This window comes from Oreochromis niloticus, linkage group LG11 (assembly GCF_001858045.2).
Source record: "Oreochromis niloticus isolate F11D_XX linkage group LG11, O_niloticus_UMD_NMBU, whole genome shotgun sequence".
NCBI lineage: Eukaryota > Metazoa > Chordata > Actinopteri > Cichliformes > Cichlidae > Oreochromis > Oreochromis niloticus.
The window spans coordinates 29,500,216-29,528,192 of record NC_031976.2 but is presented as its reverse complement, the minus strand read 5'-3'; the positions used below and the strand labels follow the sequence as shown (position 1 = coordinate 29,528,192).

Genomic DNA, 27,977 nt, shown 5'->3' with positions numbered 1-27,977 from the left:
TGTGCCACATAGCAACCTTTATTTTGACATTTAGCAGGAAGAGGGGTTTGCCGTGTGTTTTCTGCTGGCTTTGATAAGGATGTGGGATCCAACAGGAGGATACAGGAGTTTGACAGGCTAATTTTCCTCTTCATATGGCAACAGAGTCGGTGAAATGTACGTGTGTTTGGCTGCTGTTGTGGCTCTGTGTCCGGCTGTCCCAGACCACAAATACCCGGTAAGGCGCTGCTTCCTGGTTGAGCTAACCGTTATATATAGCCAACTGCTAACTAACTGTGGTTAGCCAAGAATAAAGATTAAAAGAAACGTGTTTTCTTTATTTTCTTTTCATGGTTAAAAAAAATCACTTGAGTTAGGTGGTTGACGATATTTCGGGATGAAGTTGACTTAATGTACAGTGTTTAATTGCCTACACGTCAGCATACAAACTGAAGTAAAGTCACTTGCCAGCTGTTGGGCAACAGTGTCCAATGTTTAAAGTCTTATCAGAAGAGTCCAGAGTTCACTATTCACTCTTGCGGTTTTTCACTATTAACTGCAAGTACAGTACGTAATTTAATGTGCTTATTTAAATACACCTAATAATAAATAATAACAACATTAACAAACACTTGTAACTCATTTGTGGTTGGCTCGATTGAATGTCTTCACACTAACTAACAGTGTTCATTACGCTTAACTTTTCCCGTGTTTCTCTGATTGCAGCAATACATAATATCTATTTAAACCAAACTTTTAGTCACAAGATGAACCGTCACGTTTTTGGTTTCATTTAAAACGGAAGTTGACGGTTGGAGAAAATGTTGACGCAGTTGGATTTATTGACCACAAGATGGCGATGATGTATTATAGTCTTGAAACTTAAATTGGATCAGTTTTGATATTTGATAGTAGCAAGTATAGCCCAAATGTCATTCTTTTAGCCAGAAACGTTATGACTTCTCCTAAAATTAACCAAAATACACAAAAATTATAATAATTTAAGGTTTTATACTATTGTACAGTTGCTACAAATTTTTGTACACAGAGGCTCACCACTCTCTTTGAATAAATGTGGGTCAGTTTGACCCATATCTATTCAGATGGTTTTTAGATCCACCAATCATGTATGGGTATTTTTTATGGGACAGCAATTACAAGGAAAAACCTTGACAGGTACTAAGCTTCCTCTTGGTAGCCTGGCTTCTTTCCACTGTCTAAATACATGTATGTCTGATGTATATATTAAAGTGTTATATAAATGTATAGTTAAAAGTGTGACCTGTTGTTAGAAGATCTTTGAGTGGTCAGTTAGACTACAAAAGTACAATATAAATTCAAGTACATTACGAGTCTTTCTGTGCTTACAGGTGCAAAGCACAAGAACTCACAATGTAAGAAAATATGCAAACAAAATATAAGCCATTACTCTGCACGTAATGAGATTAAACTAACTGAGAACAGCTGAGATTAAACACTCCCTGAAATGGAACCACATTTGCTTTGAATGCACATACTAATTTGCAATAAGCAAGTTTTATATTCTGTATGTTAATGTTTAATTAATATTGATGATTAAGAGGTAAGGACTGTGTTTAGTGGTTGCAGTGGTTATACATGGTTATACAATAAATTCCAGTAGTTCTAGACATACTTAGCACAGCTCAACTGGTATCATGAATACACTGTTATTATTAAAGATATCTGCAAGAAATAGTTAAATAATATTATTGGAGTTTCAGTTAAATGCAGCACAGGAACAGCACTAGTGGAGGTTACAAATTATTTTCCTATGCCTCTGACAGTGGACTCATCTCTATGCTTGCCTACTGTAGCATCCAATACCACTGACCACAATGTTTTACTACAGAGATTAGAACATACTGCTGGTATTAAAGAAACTGCACTGGAATGGTTTGAAACATATCTATCTGCAGTACCATCCATACATGCTTGTAATACTGCATACATAATCTTTGCTATGCAGTTGATACCCAGCTATATTTATCCGTGAAGCCAGATAACACATTTAAGCTACAGGCATGTCTTAAATACATAAACGCCTGGATGTCCTGTAATTTTCTTCTCCTAAATTCAGAGAAAACTGATGTAATTAACCAGATACTCACCTAGCAACACCGTGAGAAATCTTATTGCCAGGATATCTCCTTCAGTGCTCACATTAAACAAATATGTAGGTCTTCCTTTTTCATGTAAGCAATATCTCTAAAATTAGAAACATCCTGTCTCAGTGTTAAGCTGAAATCTAGTTAATAAATTCTAGGTTGGCCTCACTTTTTTCTCTTCTCTTCCCCAAGTGATCGTAGGGTTTTTCCTTTCCACGATCATGAAATGCTGGCTTATGGGTGGTCGCTTGAATGTTAGGGTTTTCTCCTAAATACTGTAGGATCTTTACCTTACAGTATAAAACACCTTGATGTTATTTTGCATTGACACTATAAAATACACCTTAATGAAGAAACTAGTGGTAGATGTTAGGAGGTCCAAACAGGTGGTTTGAGAAAGAACATTTATGGCCCTTTTAGTGAAAAAATACTGACCACAGCAAAAGTTCTCAGTAATGAGGGTTCATTTCAGCCAGGTTGCTTCACATGCAAACTCAAATGGTGGAAAAACTGCCAGCTGGCCAGTGACATAGTTTTTATTGGCTCTGGGCCATCAGGCTATTGGTTTCATTGAACCCTGAATAAAAAAATTATAGTTAAAAGAACCAAAATATTCTTACTGGGCAGTGGGCATACACACAAGTTATTTGTTTTGTATATATACTTCAGAATATAAGAATTCTAAGAAACCAAATTAAGAAGTAAGAGTTTAACATTCAAATAATGATGGGAACTTTGAAGATTTAGGAGAAAAAAAACAGGCTGCACATGGGCTATTTTTGCATGACCCTGAGCAGAAACCACAACTCAGCAGTTTTGAAAACACATTCCTTCATGTGATGAAACTGTGATTTGACCAGCTAAGGCTGTGATGAAATATGCTCCATTAAAATATGTCCTCACATGATTTATTTGTTTAAAGATTAACACGCAAATGCATTTTTATTTCCACAGCGTCCCTAAGGGAAAGGGGTTTTTGTAGCTCTTATTTTTGGAGATGTGGGAATGTTTTTCTTCCTCACAGAGAGCCAATGGGACACACTGAGCTACTAAAGGGTTTGTTGACATTACATGTTGGTGCAGTGGATATCAGGATTTGTTATTTTTGTTGCTTTTATTTTCCTAGTGAAACTGCAGCATCTAATATTAGTCGAGGTGTCTGTTTTTAACACATATTTGTTAGCTACAACTAATGATTTCAATAATTTTATTTTTTTATTATTGTTATTGTTTTGATTATAAAAGCATGGAGCCCCTTGTAATCTCAAAGAACCCATATTAATATTCAAATTACTGGCATTGATCAAAAAACTGTCCAGAATCACATGATATGTGATAGTTTAGCAGTATATGACAAAGAAAAGCAGCAGAGCTTTGTTGTGAGAAGCTGGAACTAGAAAATGTTTGACATTTCTGCACAAAAACTTACACAAAGATTCAGTTATGTGTTTAGATCAATGAAGTGATTAACAGGTCAGTTCATTTCTCTGGCTTTTTTCCCCAGTAAAACCTTTTTCAGTCTCCAGACAGTCTTGAAAGAATTGTGATGGAACATTGTCCAACTATCTACTAAGTTCACTCGAGAAATGTTATTTCTACATTGGCCTTTGTATAGAGACAGGGTGTTTCTTTTGTCTGTCTATAGGTAAAGTTAACATGGGCAGGTATATTTGTGTTCTAATATACAAACACTTGGGTGCAACTTGGAACCAAAGGCACACCCACACACACACAAAATGTTTTTGCATGCAACACCTGCCACAGGTGGCACTTTCTAATTGACTTTTGTCACTTTCAATTAAGACCAACAACTCTTCTCTCCTTGCAGAGAGTCTATGGACGATGACATCCTGCTGCCCTACTCACAAGGCCACGGCCCCTCCCACTCTCATCGCTACGTCAGGGATTGTCAACCCATTATTCATGGCAACACCACCTATGAGAGCTGGCCCTCCAGTAACCGCAGTGGGCAGCCGGTTGCTGAGACCAAGTTGTTTGTGTCGAATATCCCTGGGAGCTCCAGAATTGTTTATGGTTAGTGATGACATCATAAGTTAAAGGAACAAAAAATAATATCCATCTCTGGTGTTTGATTTATTGATCCCTCTTTTTATTTCTTTACTCTCCCACCTTCATGTAAAAGTGTTGGCAAGAATCCTTTATTATATATCACTGAAGATTCAATTTCACCTCATCCTGCTGCGGCTTTCTTACCAGGACACATGACAGTGGTCAACGACCCCCTGAGGACGGTGTCCGTGCTGGAGCCAGGGGGGCCAGGCGGCTGCGAAATGAAAGTGAGGACAACAGTACGAGAGACGGCTGAAGAGGCTGAGTGCCTATATGCGCAAAATGCTGGTTTCTTCAATACATCAACAGGGCATTGTCTGGGAAACGTGGTGAGCAACGTCAGGGTGGTACTGGACAGCGGGGGCCTGCAAAATGCCCAGTTTGGAATCAGAAAAGACGGCAGCCTAGTGTTTGGGTAAGAAATGCAGCTTGAAAATGTAAAACAGAGAAATTTATTACAGTGATTGTTGATTCAACATTAGATCATAGCCCCAAAGACAAAAGGTGAGTTCATCCAAATACTCAAAGATATCTGCGTGACCAGACGTGATCCAAGGTGAGGTAATCTTTTATATGCAGTTTTAAACACCCTTTAAACAACATATTACACACAGTCAGCAAGCAGGCAAAAAAGTCAAACCTTTTAAGAAGTGTGATCATACATGTCGGTGTGTTTGTATTTTCCAGACAGCACATTTTCTCCTCTGTCAAGTGTGTCTCAAGTACCGTTTCTCTCAAGCATCTGTGCTTTATATGGCTGACTGTTGGATATTTTCCTAAAAAGATAAAAATCCTAAAACAAAGGAAAAAGAAAAGATGCAGAATAAAAGTAACACAAATGTTCGTGTCAATCCAATTTTATATATAGCACCAAATCACAGCAACACTCAGCTCATGGTGCTGTATATTTAAAGGCATAGACGCTACAATAATGTAGAGAAAACCCCAACAATCAAACATCCTGGTATGAGCAAGCACTTTGGAACAGTGGGAATGAAGAACTCCCTTTTACCTGGAAGAAATGTCTGTCAGAACCAGGCTCAGGGAGGGGCAGCCATCTGCTGCAACCAGTTAGGGGGGGTGAAGGGAGGGAGACAGGACAGAAGGCACGCTGTGAAGTTACCAATAATTGTAGAATTACTGCTGGCAAACTACATTGAGCTCTCAGATTACAATATTCAACATACAAGCCAGCATTTATTTTTACAAGGTACAGCCCACTTTCATGGTTTGTATCATCAGTGTTTTCAAGCAGCCAGAAACCACACTGTGAATAAAAACAAACCTCTTTCCATTCCCTCTTTGTTCTTATCTGTACCTGACATCATGGTGCTAAAATATCTGCTCATCTCTTCCTCTGATACTGGCCTCTTTTCAGGTTTTGTCCCAAGTACACAAGCACATTTGTGACTTACAGTGACTTCCTGTTTCCATAAGCTTATAAGTTCTGCTCTTTTTTTAATGTGAAAAACAAAAGATGATGAGCTCATGTCTGAATCACTCACTGATCCAACTAGTGTTTATCACTGTAGCATGTTAAATCAGTGGAAGTACATTAAACTATCGTCAGATTGTTGTAGAAAAAGAAAACTGCATATCTTTACATTAATTCTTTAAAGAGATTCACATTAAAATTGAACTAGAAGTTAAATAACACTCATGTGAAGCCACCACATTTTCCTCGATGAACAAAAACAAACACCCATCTGTTCACCGTCTATCTTTAAACCATGAAGTACTCTATGTAACTTGTTTGTTTGATAACTGAGGTCAGAAATGCACATGATGCAACATGATGTGGTTTGTGTTGTAGGTCACACTCCCAGAGAGCGAGTGGACCTCAGTAAAAAAAATAACCTGCTCACAGTCCTGCTTGGGCCCTCTGTGCCATCCATGACCTGTCAGTCGAGCTCATAATAAACCTACCTCTGATTTAAAATAGGAAGCCCACAAAATGACAGTTTTGGGTCCTAGTTTGAAGTGACTGTTGGGCTGTTTACACCTCCAGATGGAACTGAGCTCAGTTTTTCTTTGTAGACACAATGTCCAAAAGTTCAGTAGCCTTGGTCTACTAAACTAAATCAAGTCCAGAGTCCAAACAGCTGTTTGCTGTTTGATATGACTAATAGGCTGTTAGATAACTGAAGTGTTGATATCTGTGTGGGGGTTTTTTTTTGTTGTTTTTTTTAAGAGATGCATCAAACAGCTACAGCTAGTACAAATGTGGGAAACACCGTGCTATGCTGTTTTAACATTATCCCTCTAAGTTAACAGAAATGCTGTTAAAGTTAATAAAGCTGCCTGAACCTAAAGCGGTAAATAAGAGGATTTGTTAGTAGTCGTAACACAAAAGTAAAAAAATATTCTTTATTTTCTCTAGGATGCATAAAAAACTGCGCAAATTCATATCAGACATTTCAGCCTGGACCAAAGTAGAGGATTACCTACCAGCATTATTTATCACCACAAATATCAAATATAGAAACATGAAATTATAATATGTACTACAGTAGTATTATATTTAGACAGTTGAATTCCTTTCTCCCCATCCAGGTATCTATCTCAGGATGACGTTTTGGATCAGTCCAATCCGTTTGTCCAATTAGTCAGCGGGGTGGTGTGGTTACTGAGAAACGGCGAGATTTACATCAATGAGAGCATTGAGGCCGAGTGCGACAAGACACAGGAAACAGGTAATGATGCAGATCCACATCCAGCTGGATTCATTTCTTTGACCACATGTATGTGTAAAGGTTTTCCATCGTAAGATTTTAGGATTTGAGAAATAGAGATATTTCTAAATCTTGTCACAGTATACTGATATTGATGGTGACTAGTCATTAACAGAAGTTAAGCAAATAAAAGTAAAGGTTGATTCTGACTGGTAGAATTTTAAAAAAATCTTATATAGATATTGCAATATTATCTGTAAAATTAAGTCTTGTTCCACGATATTTGAATAGTGAAAATTTGATATTATGACCGTCCTAACCCAGATTTTTGGTTACGTTAAACTGTTGCATAAAAGGATCCAGCTTGTCAGTAACGCCTGTCAGTTTTTTTTAGATTACTCTCTGCTTGTCCAGCATCATTTTCTCTGACCTCAGAATTGTCTGGGGCTTATTCGATTAGCTTCAGTAACTAAGTAAAACCTGCTAGAGTACTTCAGTACTGACATAACCCAGAGGCCTGTTCATAATGCCCAGGATGTCTTTACATTTATAGACAGCTAATTCTTTTATATTGTCTGTGCTTACACTCTCTGACTTCACTAAAATTAACCGCTGTTATCATGTATGTAGACCCAGGTTTTCTAAATCTAGCTCTGAACTAACACGGGGGATGTGGCATGGCGCCAGATGATAAACATGACACGTCTAGAGTCATTTGTCTTACACAAAGAATAAACTAATCCTAAGCCACTATAGTCGTTATTAAAGTATTTTTTTATGTTGTCTTATTTAGCCTTATCTATCAACCCATAAATTTTTCCAAGGCCGAATTTATAACATGGAAAAATATAGAGCAGTGCAAGAGACCTGGTGCAAGCTTTCATGTGTTTCCCATTAACAGCCAGTACACTACTATATGTCTCTGTGTAGCAGCTAGCTGTAATAGGTACTAGTTCTCAGTAGTGCCTGATAGATATTAGTAATGACTAAATATAATGGCCAAAAACCACATTAACTCATCAATGTCATGTAGCTTGCCTTAATTTAGTTGTATATAGGGAACACTTACAGCAACCTTAATTTCGTGAAGTGTTGGAGCACCTGGCTCCCAGAAAAAAATTCAAAGGTCAGGACCTTATTGTCTCGATAGCTGCTGCCTTGTTCCTGTAGCCAACAGCTGATCACAGTATTTAAATCTGAAATGGTTCTGTCACAGAATTATAGAAATCTATAGGAGAATTTTACAGTGGGGGGTTTCCTGCCCGCCACCCCAAACAGCCAGTCACCTGCTGCATCCACAACATGAGTACCACAACAGTAGCAGTAACAGTGGGGTAAGCAGATTGTGTTGGCACCCTGGATTGACCCTTAAATCAAACCATACTGAAACAAAAAGTGATTTCAAACCTTGTTTTGGAGCAAAGACACAATATTTCATCTAATTTTATGGGTCATTCTAATAAAGGTAATTGCTTTTTCTTCATTTATTCAGGTAAATGTTTGGTCTTCTTACTGGGGATGTATGCTTCAGTGGAAACCCTATGACATAAACTACACAATAACTTGACACATTTCTGGCTACTTTTTCACTGCAGTGTTTGAATTTATCAGTGAGAGAATAACAATCATCACCTCACTATAAGGAATATTAATGTTAGCCTCGACATAAGGACTCACAAATGTCAGCAAATACCTCGAAGTACATTGATGAAACTATTACAGTTTTTCTCGATTGCTAAAACACATTTCTTGAAACTACGCCTCATATCCGCACAACACTAAACACAAATCCATAACATCTCACTCAATTCCCCAAACATCCTATTTCCAGGTCAAAATGAAGCTCTACACCCAAAACTATTCACTCCTGCTGAAAAACCGAACTTTGCCCTCAGACATCAAACACAAGCCCTCAAAAACACACACACTACAACAGAGTTTTGCACACTGGTACAATTAATTCAAAACAATAGTTCCAAAACAATTAGGTTGCTTATGGTTCTCCCCTTCAAAACCCTTGTCACATGATAAACACAAAAGACGCAACCAATGTATGTACAGTGGCACATTGTCATTCATGTACTATACAGTACAACACACACCAGAAACATTATCCCACCACAGCATCTTGTCTTTGGTCTGGGTCAGGCCAGAGAATCTCATCCACATCACAGGCTATATTGGCCCCAGCCAGGCAGCGGGGGTAAAATCCTCTTGCATGCCTGATCCACCCCTGGCATGCATCTACTGATATGTCTAGGCAGGCCTCTTCCATGGCCTGAAGGAGGTGAACACAGACATAAGGTTCTCGGTCATACACTTTCCACCGCCATGCCGAAAATAACTCCTCTATCGGGTTTAGAAAGGGGGAGTATGCAGGCAGAAAGATATTAGAAAACCTTGGGTTATTGGTAAACCAGTCACGAACCAGAGCAGCGCGATGGAAGCTGACGTTATCCCACACAACAACGTAGTGAGGCTGCTCTGGCTGTGCTGGTTCCCTGTAGTCCAGCTGGAACATATGTTGTCTTAAACCATCAAGAAAAGCAAGGAGAAGCATAGTGTTATAGGGTCCTAGTACGGCATGGCGGTGGAGTACCCCTCGTTGGCTGATGGCTGCGCACATAGTGACATTCCCCCCACGCTGACCAGGGACATTTACAATAGCCCGATGGCCAATTATGTTCCTCCCCCTTTTCCTTCTTTTGGTCAGGTTAAAACCTGCCTCATCCACAAAGATCATTTCATGGGGAACAGGCCGTCCTTCAATCTCAAAGATTCTCTGCAAAACACATAACACAGTAGAGTCAATCGGTACCCTGAACCAAAGTTCAAGAGTGCTGAGATGGCAGCATAAACTGCCATGCTGTGATGGTACACAATACCTTATACAGTATCAAAACTCATACCTGAACATATTCCACACGTTGGTTTTTCACTCTGTCAGAGTTTCTTTCGAAAGGGACTCGGTATGCCTGTTTCATCCGGAATTGATTCTTTCGGAGGATGCGGTCAATTGTGGAGAGGCTGATGGCATTTATGCCTCGAAAAAGATGATCATCCTCAATCACTCTCCTTTGAATCTCTTGCAGGCGGATTACATTATTTGCAATTACCATGTTTACAAGTTCCCTCTCTTGCTCCTCCGACAAAAGCCTTAACCTGCCTCCACCAGGTGGTCGTCTCTGTGTCCTACAAAAATAGAAGCACTCATTACTGTAACTGTCACACATTCATTTTACAGGAAAATAATGGAAACATACTGAAACTCAAGACACATAAATTCAGTAACTTAAACGTTACTGTACAAAGCGGTCTTACTGCAAGTACACCTACCTGTTTTCCTCCCTGAAGGTTCTGATGATGGAGGCAACAGTGAAGCGACTCAAATTTGGTTGTACTCGTTGCCCAGCCTCCCTCATAGTCATCCCATGGACAAGGACATGGTCAACTAAAGTGGCTCGAATTTCATCCGAGACTGACTGTCTTCGTGCCCTTGCTCTTCCCCTTCCTTGTCGCCGTCGTTCTCCACCTCCACCTCCTTCACCACCTCCTCCTCCTCTTCCACCTCCTCCTCCTCCTTCACCACGTCCTCTTTCTCCACCACGTCCTCCTCTTTCACCACGTCCTCTTTCTCCACCACGTCCTCTTCCTTTGCATCTCTTTGGATCCATTGTTTCAAACCTGAATGAGCTGACTTTGGCCCTTTTATCTATCCATCGCAGGTTCTGATTGGTGTGTGCTAAATTTTGACTCCTAGTGTTTCCACCTGGTTAATTGTGTGCTAATTGGGCTCAAGCTATGCTGACTTAAGTTAACATTATTGCATGCTAGTGCTTTCTACATGACTACATGGTGTAAGCACTGTAAAATGTAGGGATTTGTGTGTAGAGTTTTGCAGTACCAGTTCACCAAATTTGAGTCATGTGTCAAAGCAGGGAATAGTGTTTATAGTTCAGGGAAATGGGTGAGCTTTTTGACCAATAGCGTTTATGGTTTTGAAATTTTAGTTTAGAGGCCTGGTTATAGTGTTTAAGCAATCGAGAAAAACTGTAATATGGATGTGAGGGGTGTACAAAGAAGTGGTAGAACTTGAGGGAAAAATAAATTGGCTCCCAAAAACAACAAAGAGTAGGGACCCAGGAGAGAATAGAGTCCCAGTATTTTATTTGTTTCTATCTTCTGGCTTTGAATATAAAACACAGGGACATGACCACAAGGTAATTGACACATAATGCACCAAGCACAAACATAAATGCCAGCAACAACGTCGGTGACTTACATCACAGGCTCTACAAATGTTCACTGCAGAAGTCTGAATCAGCCATTAGCTTAAAATAGCAGCCCTGAGGCATTATTCAGTCATGTCTTTGTAATGCATCATTTGGATGTAAAGGCATGGTTTGGAAAAGGACATTAAATTCCCAAATGTGAGGTCAGCATAAAATAGACAAAGTATTGAGTTAATTAATCTCAAAACTCCTAATCTGGAATAACTGATTCATACTGATGTGCACATTTCTGTAGATCCTGAGTTCTATGGTGGGATAAATCCAAGACAGTTTGATTTAACAGGTTTTATTGATCTGTTAATGGTACATCATAATTTAAAAAAGCATTTTCTCATATTTTCACAGGGGGTTTCCGCACTTTTGTGGATGTAGTTTCAGCCAGGACGGCAGTGGGCCACGATGAACAGGGAAGGTTAATCCTGTTTCATTTTGATGGACAGACAAACACAAGAGGGTAAGAAAAGGAAAGGAGATAAACAATGTTTACAATGCTGTTTTCTTTTTAAAAACTGTGAAGCAAGAAGTAGTGATGAAATTGAAACAATTTGTTTTTAAATTTACCACAGTGAGTGGGGAACTATCTACTCTCCAACCATTAGAAAAGAAACAGCAAACACGGGTGTAAATGTAAGAAAAGAGTCAATTTATCCTGTTAGCTTGAAGTTATTCACTGGTGTTTGAGTCAACACAAGATGTGCCGAGTGGGAATTTAATATCCAGGAACTGATTTCACACACAATGAAGAGAAAAACAACCTCCATGTACGTTGGAATGTCTCCTGTTTACTTCAGCTCATTGAAAGACTTGACATGACCATGAAAATGACACATTGACTGTTTGCATATTTTCACCTGCTGGTTTTCTAAAGATGTTTAAAACCTTGAAAAAAGTGAATTTTTAAAATTTGTTTTATACCAACACTGAACTTAATCCATCAGTGTTTATCTTTTGTTGATCTTGTGACACAAGCATCTGCAAAAGGACTTTGTCCAGATAAAATACAGTCGAACACTGGCAGCTTCCTTGTTGAGATCAGGAAATATCAGAGAATAAGCAAGACAAATTACTTAACGACCATCTAACAGAGACATTTTTGGCTGATCTGGGCTCAGTGAGCAGCCCTAAGACCCTCTCAAACCTTTCACAACAGGTACTGGTTTGACTGTAAGGTATTGCAAACATTTTGCAGCAACATCCTACTAATCAGTTTTTATTTTCTGATGACTTTCTGTTTTTTAAACCATAAAAACAATGAGAACAATGGAGGGAATTATTGTCATAACACCAGGGTACAGCACCAGATTTTATAAATGTAGGCAAGGTTGCTGCATTATTGTTTTGTTGTCAGTCAATATAACTTCACACTGTTAATGGTGGGGTTGAAGAGGTGATGACTTCTGGCCGTCAAGGACAAAAGGGGCAGAAATGGCCAATCAGCTTTGAGCAGAAACAGCTAAGTTAGCACTGAGCAGCAGTTTCCAGAGCCTACAAAGGATTAGATCTGCTTTTGCCTCCCCCAGGAAAAAAAGAAAAAGAAAGAAGACCCTCAGGGACGGCTCCTGAACTCATAGCCCACACAAAACCCCCAGAGGTATTTTGGTGGAAAAGCTCAAGCGTAAACACACAAAACACACATGAACACACACAGCTTATTCGACCTGCTTGTTTCCTGTCTTGTAGGTTTGTTTTGACAACAAAACATCTTTTTTTAAAAGCAGCAACAGTAAAAATGTGTCCACAAACTCTGCAGAGAAATGATATGTTCACAAGATGCAAAAAATATATATAAGGTTGTTTCAAAATATAGCTGTTAATTATAGATTAGTTTAATCAATAACAACATCTCAGGACAGCATTGAACAACAAGATGATGGACTAATGCAGGTCGAGGTCATTTTGAGGCTGGAAAATAAAAACAAGCTGACAGTGAATGTAGTAAACAGGGGTTCTGGTAAACAGAGATCCGATAACACTATCAGGCTTATATTAGCTCAGCCCTCTTAGATACTCCACCAATCAATTGTATTGATCTAATTTTCCCTCCACCTTTAGCGCTGTGACCCCGCAGACCTGCACCGACTCCAGATATTCTATTGTTGTGTTTATGATCGGGGTTTGAAAAGCACAACAATCCGACATGTCTGAACATGTCTGCTGCCCTCTGTATATCTCTGCTCAATATGGGGCCACCTCCCACTCAATAAAACATGTAAAAGTCAGGTCAAAGGAAGCTGTGACTTCAGAAACTGACCTCTGGTTTCCATGAACAACATGCTAGTTCTTTGAAATTCTCAACTAACTCTAGTGGAGGGTGCCATAGATGATCAGCCAGTCAGACACTTATTCTATGATTATTTTCATCATTAATTAATCATTCTGAGTTCATTATGTGAAGCATTGATTAGCATTGAATTGTGAGACATCTTAACTGAGAAGAACCACTTATCCACAGTACAATGGCCATTTTTAGGATCTTTCAGCCTAATCTCTACATGTGATTGGTAAAATAATCAGGTGTGTGTTTTAGAAATTTGGCCAGACAAACCCAAACATAAAGTAAAGTCCTTGATTGCCAACAACAAGAAAAGATTTGCCTCCAGTGTTTTTGACTCATTGCCTTTTGAAGATTTTGTGTTTTGTATATGCTTTATTTCTGATATTATTGACACCACGATGATGGTAAATCATACTGAGTACATGAAAAACAATATATTTTGGTGTTTGTTCTTCTTGTACCGGTATTAATTCTGACACAAGCAGGTCTGCATGCTCTCGTGATCAAAAACACATTTCTCTTCAGGGACTAAAGAGATTAACTCATCATTCTTATCTTAATCTGCATAATCTTAATTATTTGCAGAGCTTAATGGTTGTTTCTTTCAATTTAGATTAACAAAACAAAAGTCAAACCAGACTACTGAGATGAGGTTTTGTCATCTGTTGTCACAGTTTCAACTTTAAAGTTATGTCATCTACAGTATCCTACATCTTTCTTTTCCTCTCTACCCTTGAATCCTTGAGAAAAGACTCACTCTTTTTAAGTTTGGCAGGCAAGTGACACATGAAGACCTGTGGCAACCTGTGACTCTACTAGAGTTGCTTGCATGATTCACAGTGGAAAAAAATGGACTTTGGTGCAGGCCCCCAGTTCATCTTCTGTCTGAGGCAAACCATGATAGCTCCTCTCCCTTAAAGGACACTCTGTATTTGGACCAGCTGTCTTGTACATGACTGCCTCTCAAAAAACATTTAAATGACAGAGGGGGGCTTCTGTGGACACACACACTGTGTACCTGAGGTGACCATATTAAGTATATCCCCCCTTGTTGACATCATACAGATTCAAGATCAAAAACACTGTTTGCAAAAGACAAATTGGAGAATAAGCTTTTAGATCAAGTAATTTCTACTGTCTGAAACATATGATCTTTGACCAAAGTTCACCACTTGCCCACATTGCCTGCAACCATGAGAGGTGATCTGTGGGAGATTTTTGCAAAATGTCAGCACTACCTTGCATCTGCTCCAAAAATGATCTTTTTGTCACGTGAAACTTACCTGTTTGTCAGTAGGATTCACCTTCCAAGGACTATAATGTTTGTATACAGTCATTTGAGATGTTCTTGTAAATGGATATCTGTTTTGTTTTATTGTTTTTGTATGTGGGGATATGTATGCAGTGTACAGCAGCATATACCAAAGAATTTATAGCCCAAGCTAATTTGCAACACCCATGCCTGTTTGTTTCCATACAATACACAAAGCTGAATGACTCATGCACACGATTTTGTGAGAGAAACATAGTAGATACATAATTACAAACACAAAACACAGAACCAAAAAAAATGTAGACAGACAGAACAGTAACAGATGCACCAGGCTGTTTGGCAGACACTGATTCTGACATGCTGCCAGTATGACTAAAGTCCTCAACATTTTTATGGACACAATGTTTGTCTTCAGTTTTTTCAATGCTGCTTTTTTTGAACACAGTTTGAATCTTTGGGAGATGGCTGATTTCCTGAAGGAGCATGGAGTGATCAATGCCATTAATCTGGATGGGGGCGGGTCTGCCACCTATGTGAATAATGGCGTTTTGGCCAGCTATCCATCTGATCATTGGTGAGTGAGTTGTCCCTTCACACTTGTGAAACTTTACACTTACTTTTTTATTCTCCAACATTTAATGTTAAAATGTGCATGTAGGTGTAACAGATAATTAATAAATGATTGTTGTTTTTTTATAGACGTTTTTCTACCCTTCCATACTCTCAACACATCTCCTTCCCTCCCAGTATTTCAGATAACATGTGGCGCTGTGAGCGAAAGGTCTCCACTATCCTGTGTATCCATAAAAGAAGATGCCAGCCAGCGAACTGCAGCGAGCACGGTGACTGTGTGGACGGACACTGTCAGTGTCATGATGGTTGGCAGGGTGCTGCCTGTGACTCTTTGGTGTGTCAGCCATCAGCTTGCGGACCCCATGGCGTCTGTACTGCCAGTAAGTATGAAAGTGCTGGTAAAGATAAAGAAAAATGGCAGGATTACTTATAATACAGTAATTCTAAACCTTTAGCCCTGTAAACATGTCATCAGTGATGTACTGAATTAGACATCAGTACACTCTAAGTTCCTCTAAAATTTGCGTTTTGGAGCTTTTAGTGCAATGTCTGGGTATTAAAAGTACAGCCCTTAAATAGTTCCAGTCATATTTGTCAGATAGGAGTTCCCCTGCGCACCCCTCTGTCAGTGCGCCCCAGGGTGGCTGTGGCTACAATGTAGCTTGCCATCACCAGTGTGTGAATGGGTGGATGACTGAACGTGTAAAGCGCTTTGGGGTCTTTAGGGACTAAGTAAAGCGCTATACAAATACAAGCCATTTACCATTTACCATTATTCATTATGTGTGTCCCCACTTAGTTGGGGAATACTTCAGGGTTCTCTATTGGGACCCATTGTTTTCATTTTTTATATGCTTCTCTTGGGGTCCATTTTTAAAAAACAACATCTCCTTTCATTGCTTTTTAGAGGACCTACAGATAGGTGTACACATTACACCTCTACCGACCTCTTTACACTGTATTACAGTCAATTTCAGGATCCAGTTTAAAAGTATATTGCTTTTTTTTAAGAGTGTCAGTGGTTTGGTGCTCCCTTACCTAACAGAACTTTTGAAACCCTGCAATCCTAGCTGAGCACTGAGGTCTTTGATATCCATAGATCCAGGCTTAAAATTAGTGGCGATATAGCCTTTTGAGTGGTGGTTTCTAATCTTTGCAACAACAAACCTTTTCACATAAGAGCTGCCCAGTCTCTTAATCATTTAAAAACACTGTTAAAAACTTACTATTTCTAGTTTGCTTTTGGGTCTAGTTGAGGAGCCAAAAGTACTCGGGCTTTTATTATGCAAACTACTTAATTGCTTTGTTTTATTCGATTTGTAGTGTATAGATATAATTGTTAATTTTGTGACTATTATACATAGGGTATATTTTGCATAACTTGTACAGCACTTTGGTCAACTGAGGTTGCTTAAAATGTGCTATAAAAATACATTGAACTTGAATTGACTTAACGTAGAAGCATAGATTGTCTATAAAAGATGTAGCCGCTATGGTGTAAGTGTTGTTCACATTTTGATACCTCAGTCTTACCGTTTTGGCTGCTGCTATTTGAGTATTTTTGGGCCCTCTTGTCCATATGTGGACAAGAGGGTTGGGTGCTAAGTTACCAGCAAACACTAACAAGCTTGGTTGGCAAGCTGCTGCAATAAACAGTACTTTTGAAATCTGCAGACATAGATATCAGCTAAGTAGTGCAAAGTAACAGACTAATAAAATATAGAATTTCAAAACTGAAGTCCAAACTTCACAAACATAATTAAAAAGTACACTGACTCCAGTTAACAGAGGTGAGGTCTAGCTGACAATGAGTGTCAGCTCCATGTGTAAAGACATGCTCCAAACTCCAGAATTGGATACAAATTGCAGTTTGACTTGATTGGTGGAAGCGTAGAGCAGCACAGTATTTACAGTTATATATCAAGCCTGCCTAGAGGAGATATTATAAGTGAAAGATCAAACTTCTTGTTTTCCCCACTGATTGTTGACTCATTGTTTGTCCTCTGTGATTCATGTCTTTCTGTCTGTTCCATCTGTGTTGCAGATGGCTGTGTCTGTGATGCTGGTTGGAGAGGAAAGAACTGCAGCCAAGGTAAAAGCCTCATCTAGTCACACGTACGCAAGAATTCAAACACGTTTTTGTTCTTCTATACACATACGCAACCTCATTAACTTTCACCAACACCAGCCTCTACAGGTCAATTATGGTTTGATTAAATATGGCATTTTTCCCACCCGTGTGGGTCTGTTGGTCATCCCACTGCACCTTTACATGTTGTTTGTTTTGTTTTTTTCATTTCTGTTATATTTTGTTTAAATGTGTATGTTTGTTCACACATTGTTTGATTGCTGTCCTGTGACACAAAAATAAAACACACTCCTTACATGAAATGTCTTTGTTGTTTTGTTTTGTTTTTCTGTTTGCAGAGTGCCTCGCTGGTTTCTATGGTGACGGCTGCAATCAGACCTGCTCCTGTGTTAGTGGCGGTTCCTGCGACCCCGTCCATGGACGCTGCACCTGCCCTCCAGGTTTCCATGGCAACTACTGTGAGCAAGGTAGAGCTATGCATGCTAAGTGTCACTTCACCCAGACCTGTTGGAAGTCACTCGGAGTTTTAGTGGAAACAAAAGGATTTTCTTCACTATTGTGTTGAACTATTGTATGTATGTTATGTCACATGTGTTGAACTGCAACTTGCAGACCAGCATTTATACTGTATGCATGAATATTAGTGTAATGGCAGCAAGGTTTGAACTGGACATTACAAAAACTAAAGCTATCTACCTGATTTGCATCCATTTTTATTAATGCTGTAGAAGGAAATCATTAACTAGACCTTTGCTGTGTTGGCTAAAGACACGCCACTTGATACAAGTTAGTATTATGTGTCACATGTGGATCACACTATGGTCTTCAAGGCATGGTCAGGTACGAAGGGGCCAAAAGTGTGCCAAGAAAATATTCCTCACACCATTATACCACCACCAGAAACAGAGATCATTGATATAATGCTAGATGGATTCATGCTTTCAAATGCAACCTTACCATCCGAATGTAACAGCAAAAACTAAAAATAATCAGACCAGGCAGCATTTGTCCAATCTTCTGTTGTCCAATTTTGGTGAGAAGGTGTAAATTGTAGCCACAGAGTAATGGCACCCAATGTGGCTTTCTGCTGCCGTAGCACGTCTGCTTTAGAGTTCGACTTCTTGAACATTCAAACATGCTCTGCTGAAAACCTTGGTTGCAAAAAGTGGTGATTGGGGTTACTGTTGCCTTCTTATCAGCTCAAAGCACTCTGGCCATTCCCCTCTCATGTCTGGCATCAAGAAGGCATTTTCAAAAAGAGAACCACTGCTAACTGGATATTTTCTCATATTCAGAACGTTCTCTGTAAAGCAGACAACCAACATTTGTGTGGGAAAATCCCAGCAGATCTGCACTTTTTGAAATATGCAAATCCGCCAGTGTGGCACCAAACTGCTTTTTCCCTACTCTTATACTCAGTTTTATACTCAACTTCAGCGGCTTGTCCTGACCATGTCTGCTCGTCAAAATGGACTGAGAGGCTGCCATGTGATTGGCTGACTATATAGCTGTATTAATGAGCAGCTGAACAGGTGTATCACAAAAAAAAGTCTGAGTGAAGTCACTCAATAACCTTTTTGTTTTCATTCATGCTTTTATTTTGGCTGTAAAAATGAAACGGGTATTAAAACTTTTCAGAACTTATTTAAAAGATCCGACGATTAAACTTGATTGAACAGAAACAGAGAAAAATCAATTTGACGATCATTTCAGTCAACAAATGAACCATTTAGTTTGCTAAATTTGTTTGTTCTTTATTTAAATATTAAAAAATGTAAATTCACTTGATTTTTTTCTCTTTCTTTCAGTGTGTCCTCTGGGTTTCTACGGTCTGTCCTGTGCTCAGGAGTGTCAATGTGAGGATCGGTGTCCATGTGACCCACAAACAGGAAGCTGCAACACCACACTGCCAGGAGGCACCAACTACACCTTACACACAGGTACAGACCAAGGTTATACAAAGTTAACCAAACTACATTTTTTTTTTTTTTTTTTTTTAAAGCTAACTAAAGCCTGGAGTGGAAAAAAAAATTACAACCGCTGGTTTTGGTGCATACATTTATTTAGATTTTAGATTACAAGTCAACTGGAAAAAACTACTTGAAATTTAAAGAATGCACACAAAGTTGTTACAAATCTGCAATAACTCCTGTGCAGACCCATATATGGGCACACATACTGTTTGTACACACAGGGTCATGTGGTGGTTGATGATAGTGGTAAAGAGATGAATGAAACCCTGTGCTTACGCTCTCAACCAGCTGGTGATTAGCTGCAGGGGTTTGAATTTTTTATCTACACACAGCATCTCTGTTCCTTCCTTTTCCCTCATCCCTAGCCTGTTCGTTACACCATACGATGTATTAATTATGTTGCAAGTTGTGAAAGCGGGAACATTTCTGGTTGTTTTTGTAGAGAATTTGTAGTGAAACCAGATGCAAATAACTCAGTTTCATCTCCTTTGCCCGCTTTCTTTTGAACTAAAGTATTATTTAATAGATGCCTTCTGACCAAATCACAGCAAGTAGCAACCTTTTAAAGCATGTAGTTCCACAGGGTTGGAGACCAAATCTTTTTGTCTAACACACTTTGCTGTTTCACTGTATCACATTTCAAAATGTGTTCATCTGTACTGTGTTTCAGTGCACCTGAAGTCCCACTGTGGTGTTTCTCATTTACATTTTTCTTCTTTCTTTTTTTCCCGTTAAACAGCTGAGCAGATATTAAATACTGATTTGCCTGCTGCCCATAAGCACTACACTTCTACACATTAACCAGCAGTCAGTCCCAAACAGCTATTCATAAAATCCACATTTTTCAGCTCTCCTGTATATGTGGCAAACAAATGGAAATTGATTCATTCATTCTCTATGCCATTTTCTTCTTAAAGTAGGATGAGATGCTCACACAGTAAACATACTGTAAGAAAGTGAGAGAATATGTGTGAGGAAAAACAGTCAGTGTGAGAGGAGACACTAAAGTAATGTGACACTATGTAAATCAGCTTGAGTATGTGTGTGCCTGAGGAGAAAAGGCAGAGATGGTGTTTATCATTGTGTTGAAGTGTGCATATTCTCACATGAGCAAATGATTCAATATTTGCAGAGAGCAGATGTAGAAGCAGCTCTGTCTTTGTTGCCGTCTGTCTAAACAGAGGAGCACCGTATCAGCTCATCTGGGAGGACTGGAAATGTTACTCACCTGCATGTCAGCTCCCAAAACTTTACACTGTAACTCATACAGTTATGTCTTTCTGCTCTACAATCTGTTTTCAAGATATTAGGTATATGTAGCCAAAACTAGTACAGTGAATATCCTCATAAAAGTTAGTAATGTTCAATCATTGTTTATTTGAAAGAAGCTTTAATTCCACTCTGCAGTTATTTTGAGTTTGGTTTTGCTTATGTTGCTATATTATATTATATCATACCCTTTAACGTTATCATTATCATTGGTGTTGTTTTGGGATTTTTTTATGGGTATTTTTTTTTTTTTTCAGCCTATCCTCTCAAGCACCATTTTGAAAAATATTTCCACCCACACGAACATATTAAAACACAGTGTCAAAGGCTGTGAAGAGCATAACAAAGCAGCAACAGATGGTAATATGACCATAACTGTATAGAAATGCTGGCCAATCAGACACCTGGGGCAGGAAGTTATTATATAAACAAAAGACGGTGCATAGAGGAAGAAGCGAGTCTTGCATTTGCATTTGTGCACATGTGTCAGCCTGCTTAAAAAAATGCAGATAGTATCATTAACAGTAAAAGTATTTGTCTACGTCCACCATTGCACAAAAGCAACACATAAAAATGCGATAAAGCCCCACACCTTTGATGTTACATGATGTCAGTGCAGAACAAGTTTCTGAAAATCTTGACCCTATAAAGAGTTTTTTGTGACCTAAAACACTGCTTATGTGGCCTGACGGGTCTGATATTTTACCTACATCATGATATGAGTAGACTTGTGAAAATAAGAGAAATTACGCAATTATCTGATGTTTTTTATTGCTTCTGTTATGTTTCTAATAGGAACAACAAAAACAGAAAAAATTATCTCGGACTGCTGTATCAGTTCAAACCACAAACCTACGATTCATATCTACCAGATGGCCTTCCTACCTTCCTAACTGCATGCCCTAACTATCCATCCCTCAGTGTTTTCAGTCTTGTGACAACACATCTAAAGCTGTGTGCTACATGGGAGAAAGTGAAGCTTAACTTATGAGATGAGGCCTGCTATAGACCCCCCCCCCCTGAGCTGCACAGGAGTGGGAGACTTCATTCAGACATCATTTTTCTAAGAGTCATAAGTTGGCAGAATTTAGTGTGACTTATATGTATTTATCTTTGATTTCTTGAATTTGTTTCTGATTACTGATTTACATTTCCAACTAAATCAGTGATAGTCTGAATATCTATAACTGCGCTGGAAACCTGAACTGCTAATAACTACTCCAGTATCCCTTTAATGGTGACAGCCTGTAGGTCAAATTTCACACAGAGCTCATATAAAAGTAGGCCACGCTGCTCTATTTGGAAAAACACCAATTTGAAATCCAAGGTTTGGCTATGGAGGAGATTTCAATTACAGGAGGAGCAGCCAGTGTAATTGTGGCTGAAGTCTGGGTTAGAAAATTACCTTTTCATACAGGATGGGATTTAAAAACACTGACCAGCCACAGTCAGTGTCCTCTGTCATTTACTTATCTCTTGTTCTTTTTCCTCACCTCACCATAGCTGGACACTGCCTGGCTAGAAAGATGTTTACATCTTGGAGGCAAGAAGAAGACGCTCACAGAGAGCGGCCTTATTTGACTGAGTAAGTGTCAAAGGTCACACAACATTAACCCACCCTCCCCTGTCACCTTTCACCCTGCTGTGCATCTTGAGGTCTGTTCAGTAAACTGTCTCAAAATTTTTGCCATTTTGATACTATTTTTAGCATTGATTTCAGCTCTCAACTTAGTATTAATGTGTTAAATAAGAAGAAATATGAATGGGAATGAGGTTCAAGAATTCTTATTCACTCACACTGGCATCACACAGAACAAAGAGTTTTTAAAAAGCTGTTTGTGAAATCTAAAGCTTTGGCCATGTTCCATGTATATATGGTATCGGCGTGTATACAGAAAATTACAGATCCTGTTAATAAATGATCCAGTTTTGTCCTCTGCTCTTAATACTGTAGTTCAGTTTAATAATAATAGAAAACATCTGAAGCAGCTCAGACCCACACATGCCTTTTTCTTCCACACACTCTCTTTTAGATGTAAACAAGGCATGTAAAAGACACTCTGAGGGTGGGATGCATTCACTGGCCTCATTACCTTTCACATGGAAGTGAGGGATTGTTAGTTGTTGCTATGGTTTCTACCTAATGTTTGGTCACTTATGTAGGAAAGGACACGTTTAAAAAGAACTAATCCCTTTAAACCTTATTTGTTAAAAAATTGAACACGTTCCAATTTGTTATATTCAGCAGTAGTCAAAGTGCATGTCAGCGTTGAAATCCCCTTTCCCCAGGGCCTTCCAGATGGGGCTGTCTTTGTCATTCATTTCTTGTAACTTTCCAAAACCAACTCCCATTTCAGGCAGGGATCGATCAGCTGCGTTTATTTGACAAAGTAGGTGGAGCGCTGTTATCTTTAATTGTTTCTGTCCCTTATCATCCAAACAAGCTTTTGAAGGAGATACTGACTCAAGACCACGGTAACAATAATACCACCAACTTTTCAGTCTGGCAGTTAAACTGATTCAATATATGCAAATGTCATGCACAGTCTTATTGAATATTAACCAGTTTTTAACCTGCCTCTAACAAATAGTGTAAAAATCTGCTAAATCAAACATGCAGAGCTCCACACTATGATGACCTCTTTGCGAATAAGAAGGCAGGTGAAAGTAGCTTTTTAAAGCAAGTGAGCAGTCGTCCTGCACGCAGCTTCCTCCAGGCAACTGCCTCAGTATTGACAGAAAGTTTCTAGTGGTCAGAAGAAACCCTTAGCAGACTATGTTGTGTGCCACATGTGAGAAATGTCTCAGACTTCTTCTCACAGCTTGTTGCTCTTTCCTCTCACTACTTACTAACAGACAAGGAAAAGTATTTGTATTTGCACAAAAAATCCTTTTATGTGCAAATACAAAATGCGTATTTGTTAGTTAGTCCCTTTATTCACTTAAAACTGAGTTTACTTTCACAAAGAGTTTTTGCACTCCAGTGAGCCAAGCCACTGTAATAAAAGCAGACTCTGTGTATTAAATGTATGAGTAGTGAGGCACTGCACCCTGTTAACTTTAGTAGTCACTTGTCATGGCAATTTATTTACATCCATTGCACATCTGCAGTCAGGTTACAGCCAGGTTTCCACATAAGTTTAACTGCCCCCCACCCCCTTCTTTTTTTTTTTTTAAAGGACAGCTAGCCAGGTATACAGGTGTCCACCGTCTTACAGGCTTTTTATTGTGTATATATAGGCTCAAGAGTTGGAAGTTCGTCTTGTAATCAGCTCGAACCGGCTCTGACAGTCTCGATCATTGTGTCCTTGGGCAAGACACTTCACCCGTTGCCTACTGGTGGTGGTCAGAGGGCCCGGTGGCGCCAGTGTCCGGCAGCCTTGCCTCTGTCAGTGCGCCCCAGGGTGGCTGTGGCTACAATGTAGCTTGCCATCACCAGTGTGTGAATGTGTGTGTGAATGGGTGGATGACTGAATGTGTAAAGCGCTTTGGGGTCCTCAGGGACTAGTAAAGCGCTATACAAATACAGGCCATTTACCATATAGGTTTACATGACAAATACTTCAGGCAAGGAAAATGTTGCTGTAGTGCGATTGAAGTACAAATCCTTTTACACAGAACTGACACACGTAGTTCTTTTGTAAAATTCACTGGAGCTGAAATGGTTAGACATTTGTTTTTTGTTTTGATTGGTCACCAGACATTTAATAGGCACTAATTTTGTAATATATGATAGTTCCTAAAATTTTTAGACTCCTGGGTGAATAAAACAAGTAATAAAGATATAAGTAGGGGCTTCAGGAAATTATAAATGTATTACACTATATTCTTACATTCTACATATTCTACATAAACAGAAGGCTAACAAATTAGTTAAGGAATTAGATACATTGGAAAAATACACTTTAACCCTAAAGCAACTATTTTAGCAACTTATTTGGTTTTTACCAACACTTATAATCCAATTAATAATTTTTTTTAATGGCTCTTTTTCTCTTTAGCATACCCATAACATTTTCTTTATATATGGTAAATGTTTTAAAATAGTCTAAATATAGTTTTCCCAACTGATGTCCATCAGTTACATTGTTTCCATTGTCACTTTGGGCATTAAATCTCCCTGCAGCTGTAAATCTTGCTACTGTAGGACTGTTAGCGGTTCACTATAAAATACTATAAATTTGGAAAGTAACAGTAAAATCAAAACATTTGATGTTAAAAAAACATGCACATATTTCCCATAAGTTTCTATTATCCCTGCCACACAAGTGGGTCAGTTCCTGTATGAAAAGCTGTTAAAAGTTGTAGGAGAAGGAGAAACTGCACAAATACAAATACTGGTGACAACTGCTCAGTCACAACTCAGTCACTCAGTAAAATCCAGTTTTAAAATGAAGGCACACTGTAAGGAAACCTTGCTTGCTCTCATTACAGTGAGACAGTGAGTGCTTTGTACTGATACATGTAGCCTCTGGATTCATCATTGAAATGATCTAACCTCCTCCACTCCTCAGGCAAACCTGGCTGATCATCACCCTCACCCTGGCTACTGTCCTCTCAGCCAGCCTGCTGGTTCACCTCATACAGGCGTGTCGTGCTGTTTCAGTGGCATCTCACATTCCCGAGCGCAAGGATTATTCGTACGTCCCACTGAACAACATCAACAGAGTCACTTCATGTGCCACAGACAACAATGAGAGAGCTGAGAAAGATTTTCAATTGGAGGACTCGGACTCTCAGGATGAAATTTGGTCTTCCTCACACTCAGGGCAGTCGTAGCTGTCAAGAGGACCAAGGATAGTGAGTGAAGACAGTTATTGCACAAAAAGACAACAGTGAACTCGGTAATCCTCTGCTTTATTTGCTCTTCTTATCAATGACAGGTTTCTATCAACACTCCTGCTAAAATGAAACCGAAACTAAAGGACAAAGCACAGCAGCTTTATTGCAGTCTTTGACCCACATACATGCCTAAGGTTTTTGTATACAGCTATGGTACTTGATCAGCAATCTGAATGTCTCCATTCCACCTAAACTCCAGCAAAACCACAACTTGAAAAGTTGTGGTTTTGTGAAGAACTTTAAACTCTCGTCAGGAAACTGTATTACAAGATCGCATTAATGGGTTATCCCACTTAAATGTCAGTGAATTATCTTTCCCCTTAGTATAAAACAGATGGATATTTTTTCATACCTGACTCTTTAGAATTAGATTTAATTTTAACGCATCAGCAGTATTTTTAAGATCAGTGAAGCTATGTAACCAAAGAACACCCAGACTGTTGAGCTTATTTTATGATACTGATTCCTGATAGGATGAACTTTTCCGCGTGTTGCAATGTAATCAGAAGAAGAAGACAAAGATGAAAACGTTTGGTGTTCCAAGCAAAATGTGGTTCAATCAGACAATTTTTAAACAAGATGATAGAGTTTACTCAATTTGCACTGAGCTCCATGTCTGAATGTCAAATATCTATGAGATAAATGTGAATAATCCCTTTGAATTTCTGTGTAAAAAGGTGCCAATTTTATATTAAATGTTATTAAGAAAATTATTACTATGTCATTTATAAGCATAATCGGACACCCAGAGTGTATATATGAGATGATTTATTTCTGTTTTAAGCGAAATAAAGTAAATATCACGATTCAGTTTTGGTTGTTCAAAGTAGAAATCATTTACTTTTGTTTCTATGTTCACTTTCAACCTAACACAGTTGTCGGGGCCATTATACTCGCTGCTCTTGCACTCAGACAGCACCATCATGCAAAAGCAACGTCATCTGGTCAGTGTGTTAGGATTTAGCATAGTAGCGTACTAATATTGTATGCTAACTGGAACACCACCATAGTTACTGACTGCTACAGTTGTTAGGAAAAATAAATGACAGAAAGAGTTGACCTTTTAGAAAATCTGACTGCAAACACAGTGAGATGTGTTTTAAAGCTTTTGAGTAAGCTAGCAAAAAGATCTTGAGTTTTAATTTTGCTGGTACTATAGAAACTGGTCTCTAGATTCTACCAAGCTTTAACAGTAGTATTTTGGCCACTGACTTGTTGGTTTTGTGGCATCTGAACTAATCATATTTAGACAAGACGTTATGGTACTAAGTTGTAAGCACACAGGCTTGGTTAGCAAACTGTATCCATAAACTGTAATACGTTGACACAGAAATCCACTAATTAGTGCTAATTAACGAACTAAAACTTCTCTCATGAAAACTGAAGTGCAAACTTTTTGGACAGCCTCTACCTCACAAGAGGCCATATTATCCAATAGTATGCATGAATTTATACAAAAGCACCAACAGTACTCAGTTCAGATCCGGTTTGATGATTTGATCCAATGCTAAAAATGCTTTTAATGTTGTAAAATTGGGCATTTTAACATGAAAGTCTTCTGGAGCCAGCCTCAAGTGGCCGTCGGAGGAACTGCAGTTTTCAGTTCAGCACTGGAGTTTGCAGGTTCACTCCTATACAATAGCATGTTTAGCATTAGCCAAAAAGTAAAATCATCTTGTTAGCATGCTAACATCGTTGTATTAGTGTCCTGCGTTATATAAAGATTGTGTTTGCATGGAATTAGCTCCAGAAGTGACTTCTGTTGGCTGTTTGGGAAAAGTAGGTCTGACCACCAAAGTCAGTGGGATTCTGGGGATTCTGAGAGGAATCCACCCAACATTTATCAAGATGGTGAACCAACAGGAAAACAGGCTTAGCTTCTTCTGTTGCTAGTGGTTTTTGTGAAACTTATATTTCCTGTTTTCTTCATTCTGCACTAACTATCAAACAGCACAAAGAGAAGGCACTTGGTCATTTTGATGTTTTAATTAACTGTTTATGGAGTGATTTTATGCATTATGCCAACTGTTTAAACCTATTTTTTAAGAAGCACTTGTCTTTTTTTCTCTTCACTGACTGGCCTTATCCTGTCTTTGTTTATTCGTTGTTCTGTATCAGCATTGTGTTTCCATGAGGAAACTCTAGTGCTGCTACACAGTGACAACGTTTTAACTGTGCAGAGATAAACAGGCTGAACCTTCACCTGCAGGTAACTGGGGCATACAGTTGTCCTCGGACCTTAACCATGAGCTGCTCACTTGTCACTTTAAATAACTTTGTCCTACTTTCACTTTTACATTTTTTTTGTGATGATTTGTTTTTTAACTTGTTCTGAGTTTCCTATCTTCAGCTTTTTGTGTGTTGCTTGAATGCTTCATGTTTTATTTGGCTTTATTTCAGAAATACGAGGGAATTGAGGACGTTTGTATTTCTGCTCTGTAAGACGGTCTAAATCCTGGACTTAAGATTTTCTATTAATAAAATACATTTTTCACTCTCTATGGGAGAATCTATTATTTCTCTTCCATCCCTGGGAAATGTACT

General features: G+C 38.8%; 2 protein-coding genes across 3 annotated transcripts; one reads left to right on the top strand and one right to left on the bottom strand.

Moving 5' to 3' along the window:
* Positions 1-27: 27 nt before the first annotated feature.
* On the top strand, positions 28-27,931 carry nagpa (N-acetylglucosamine-1-phosphodiester alpha-N-acetylglucosaminidase). 2 transcript variants are annotated; one of them, XM_019364804.2, is made up of 13 exons: positions 69-217; positions 3,060-3,161; positions 3,934-4,139; positions 4,323-4,590; positions 6,729-6,868; positions 11,485-11,593; positions 15,133-15,261; positions 15,435-15,640; positions 17,305-17,352; positions 17,688-17,816; positions 19,158-19,289; positions 22,095-22,176; positions 25,106-27,931. In XM_019364804.2, exons 3-13 carry the CDS (start codon positions 3,941-3,943, stop codon positions 25,368-25,370), a joined length of 1,707 nt encoding a protein of 568 aa, XP_019220349.1. In that variant the 5' UTR covers positions 69-217; positions 3,060-3,161; positions 3,934-3,940; the 3' UTR covers positions 25,371-27,931. The 2 variants fall into 2 exon arrangements, with proteins under 2 accessions (XP_005472845.1, XP_019220349.1); XM_005472788.4 differs by lacking the exon at positions 3,060-3,161 and having other exon boundaries at positions 28-217.
* LOC106099012 (uncharacterized) lies at positions 8,786-10,910 on the bottom strand. The gene is made up of 3 exons (XM_019364805.2): positions 10,184-10,910; positions 9,757-10,039; positions 8,786-9,629 (listed from the first exon to the last, which is right to left on the bottom strand). Exons 1-3 carry the CDS (start codon positions 10,519-10,521, stop codon positions 8,958-8,960), a joined length of 1,293 nt encoding a protein of 430 aa, XP_019220350.1. The 5' UTR covers positions 10,522-10,910; the 3' UTR covers positions 8,786-8,957.
* Positions 27,932-27,977: the final 46 nt, after the last annotated feature.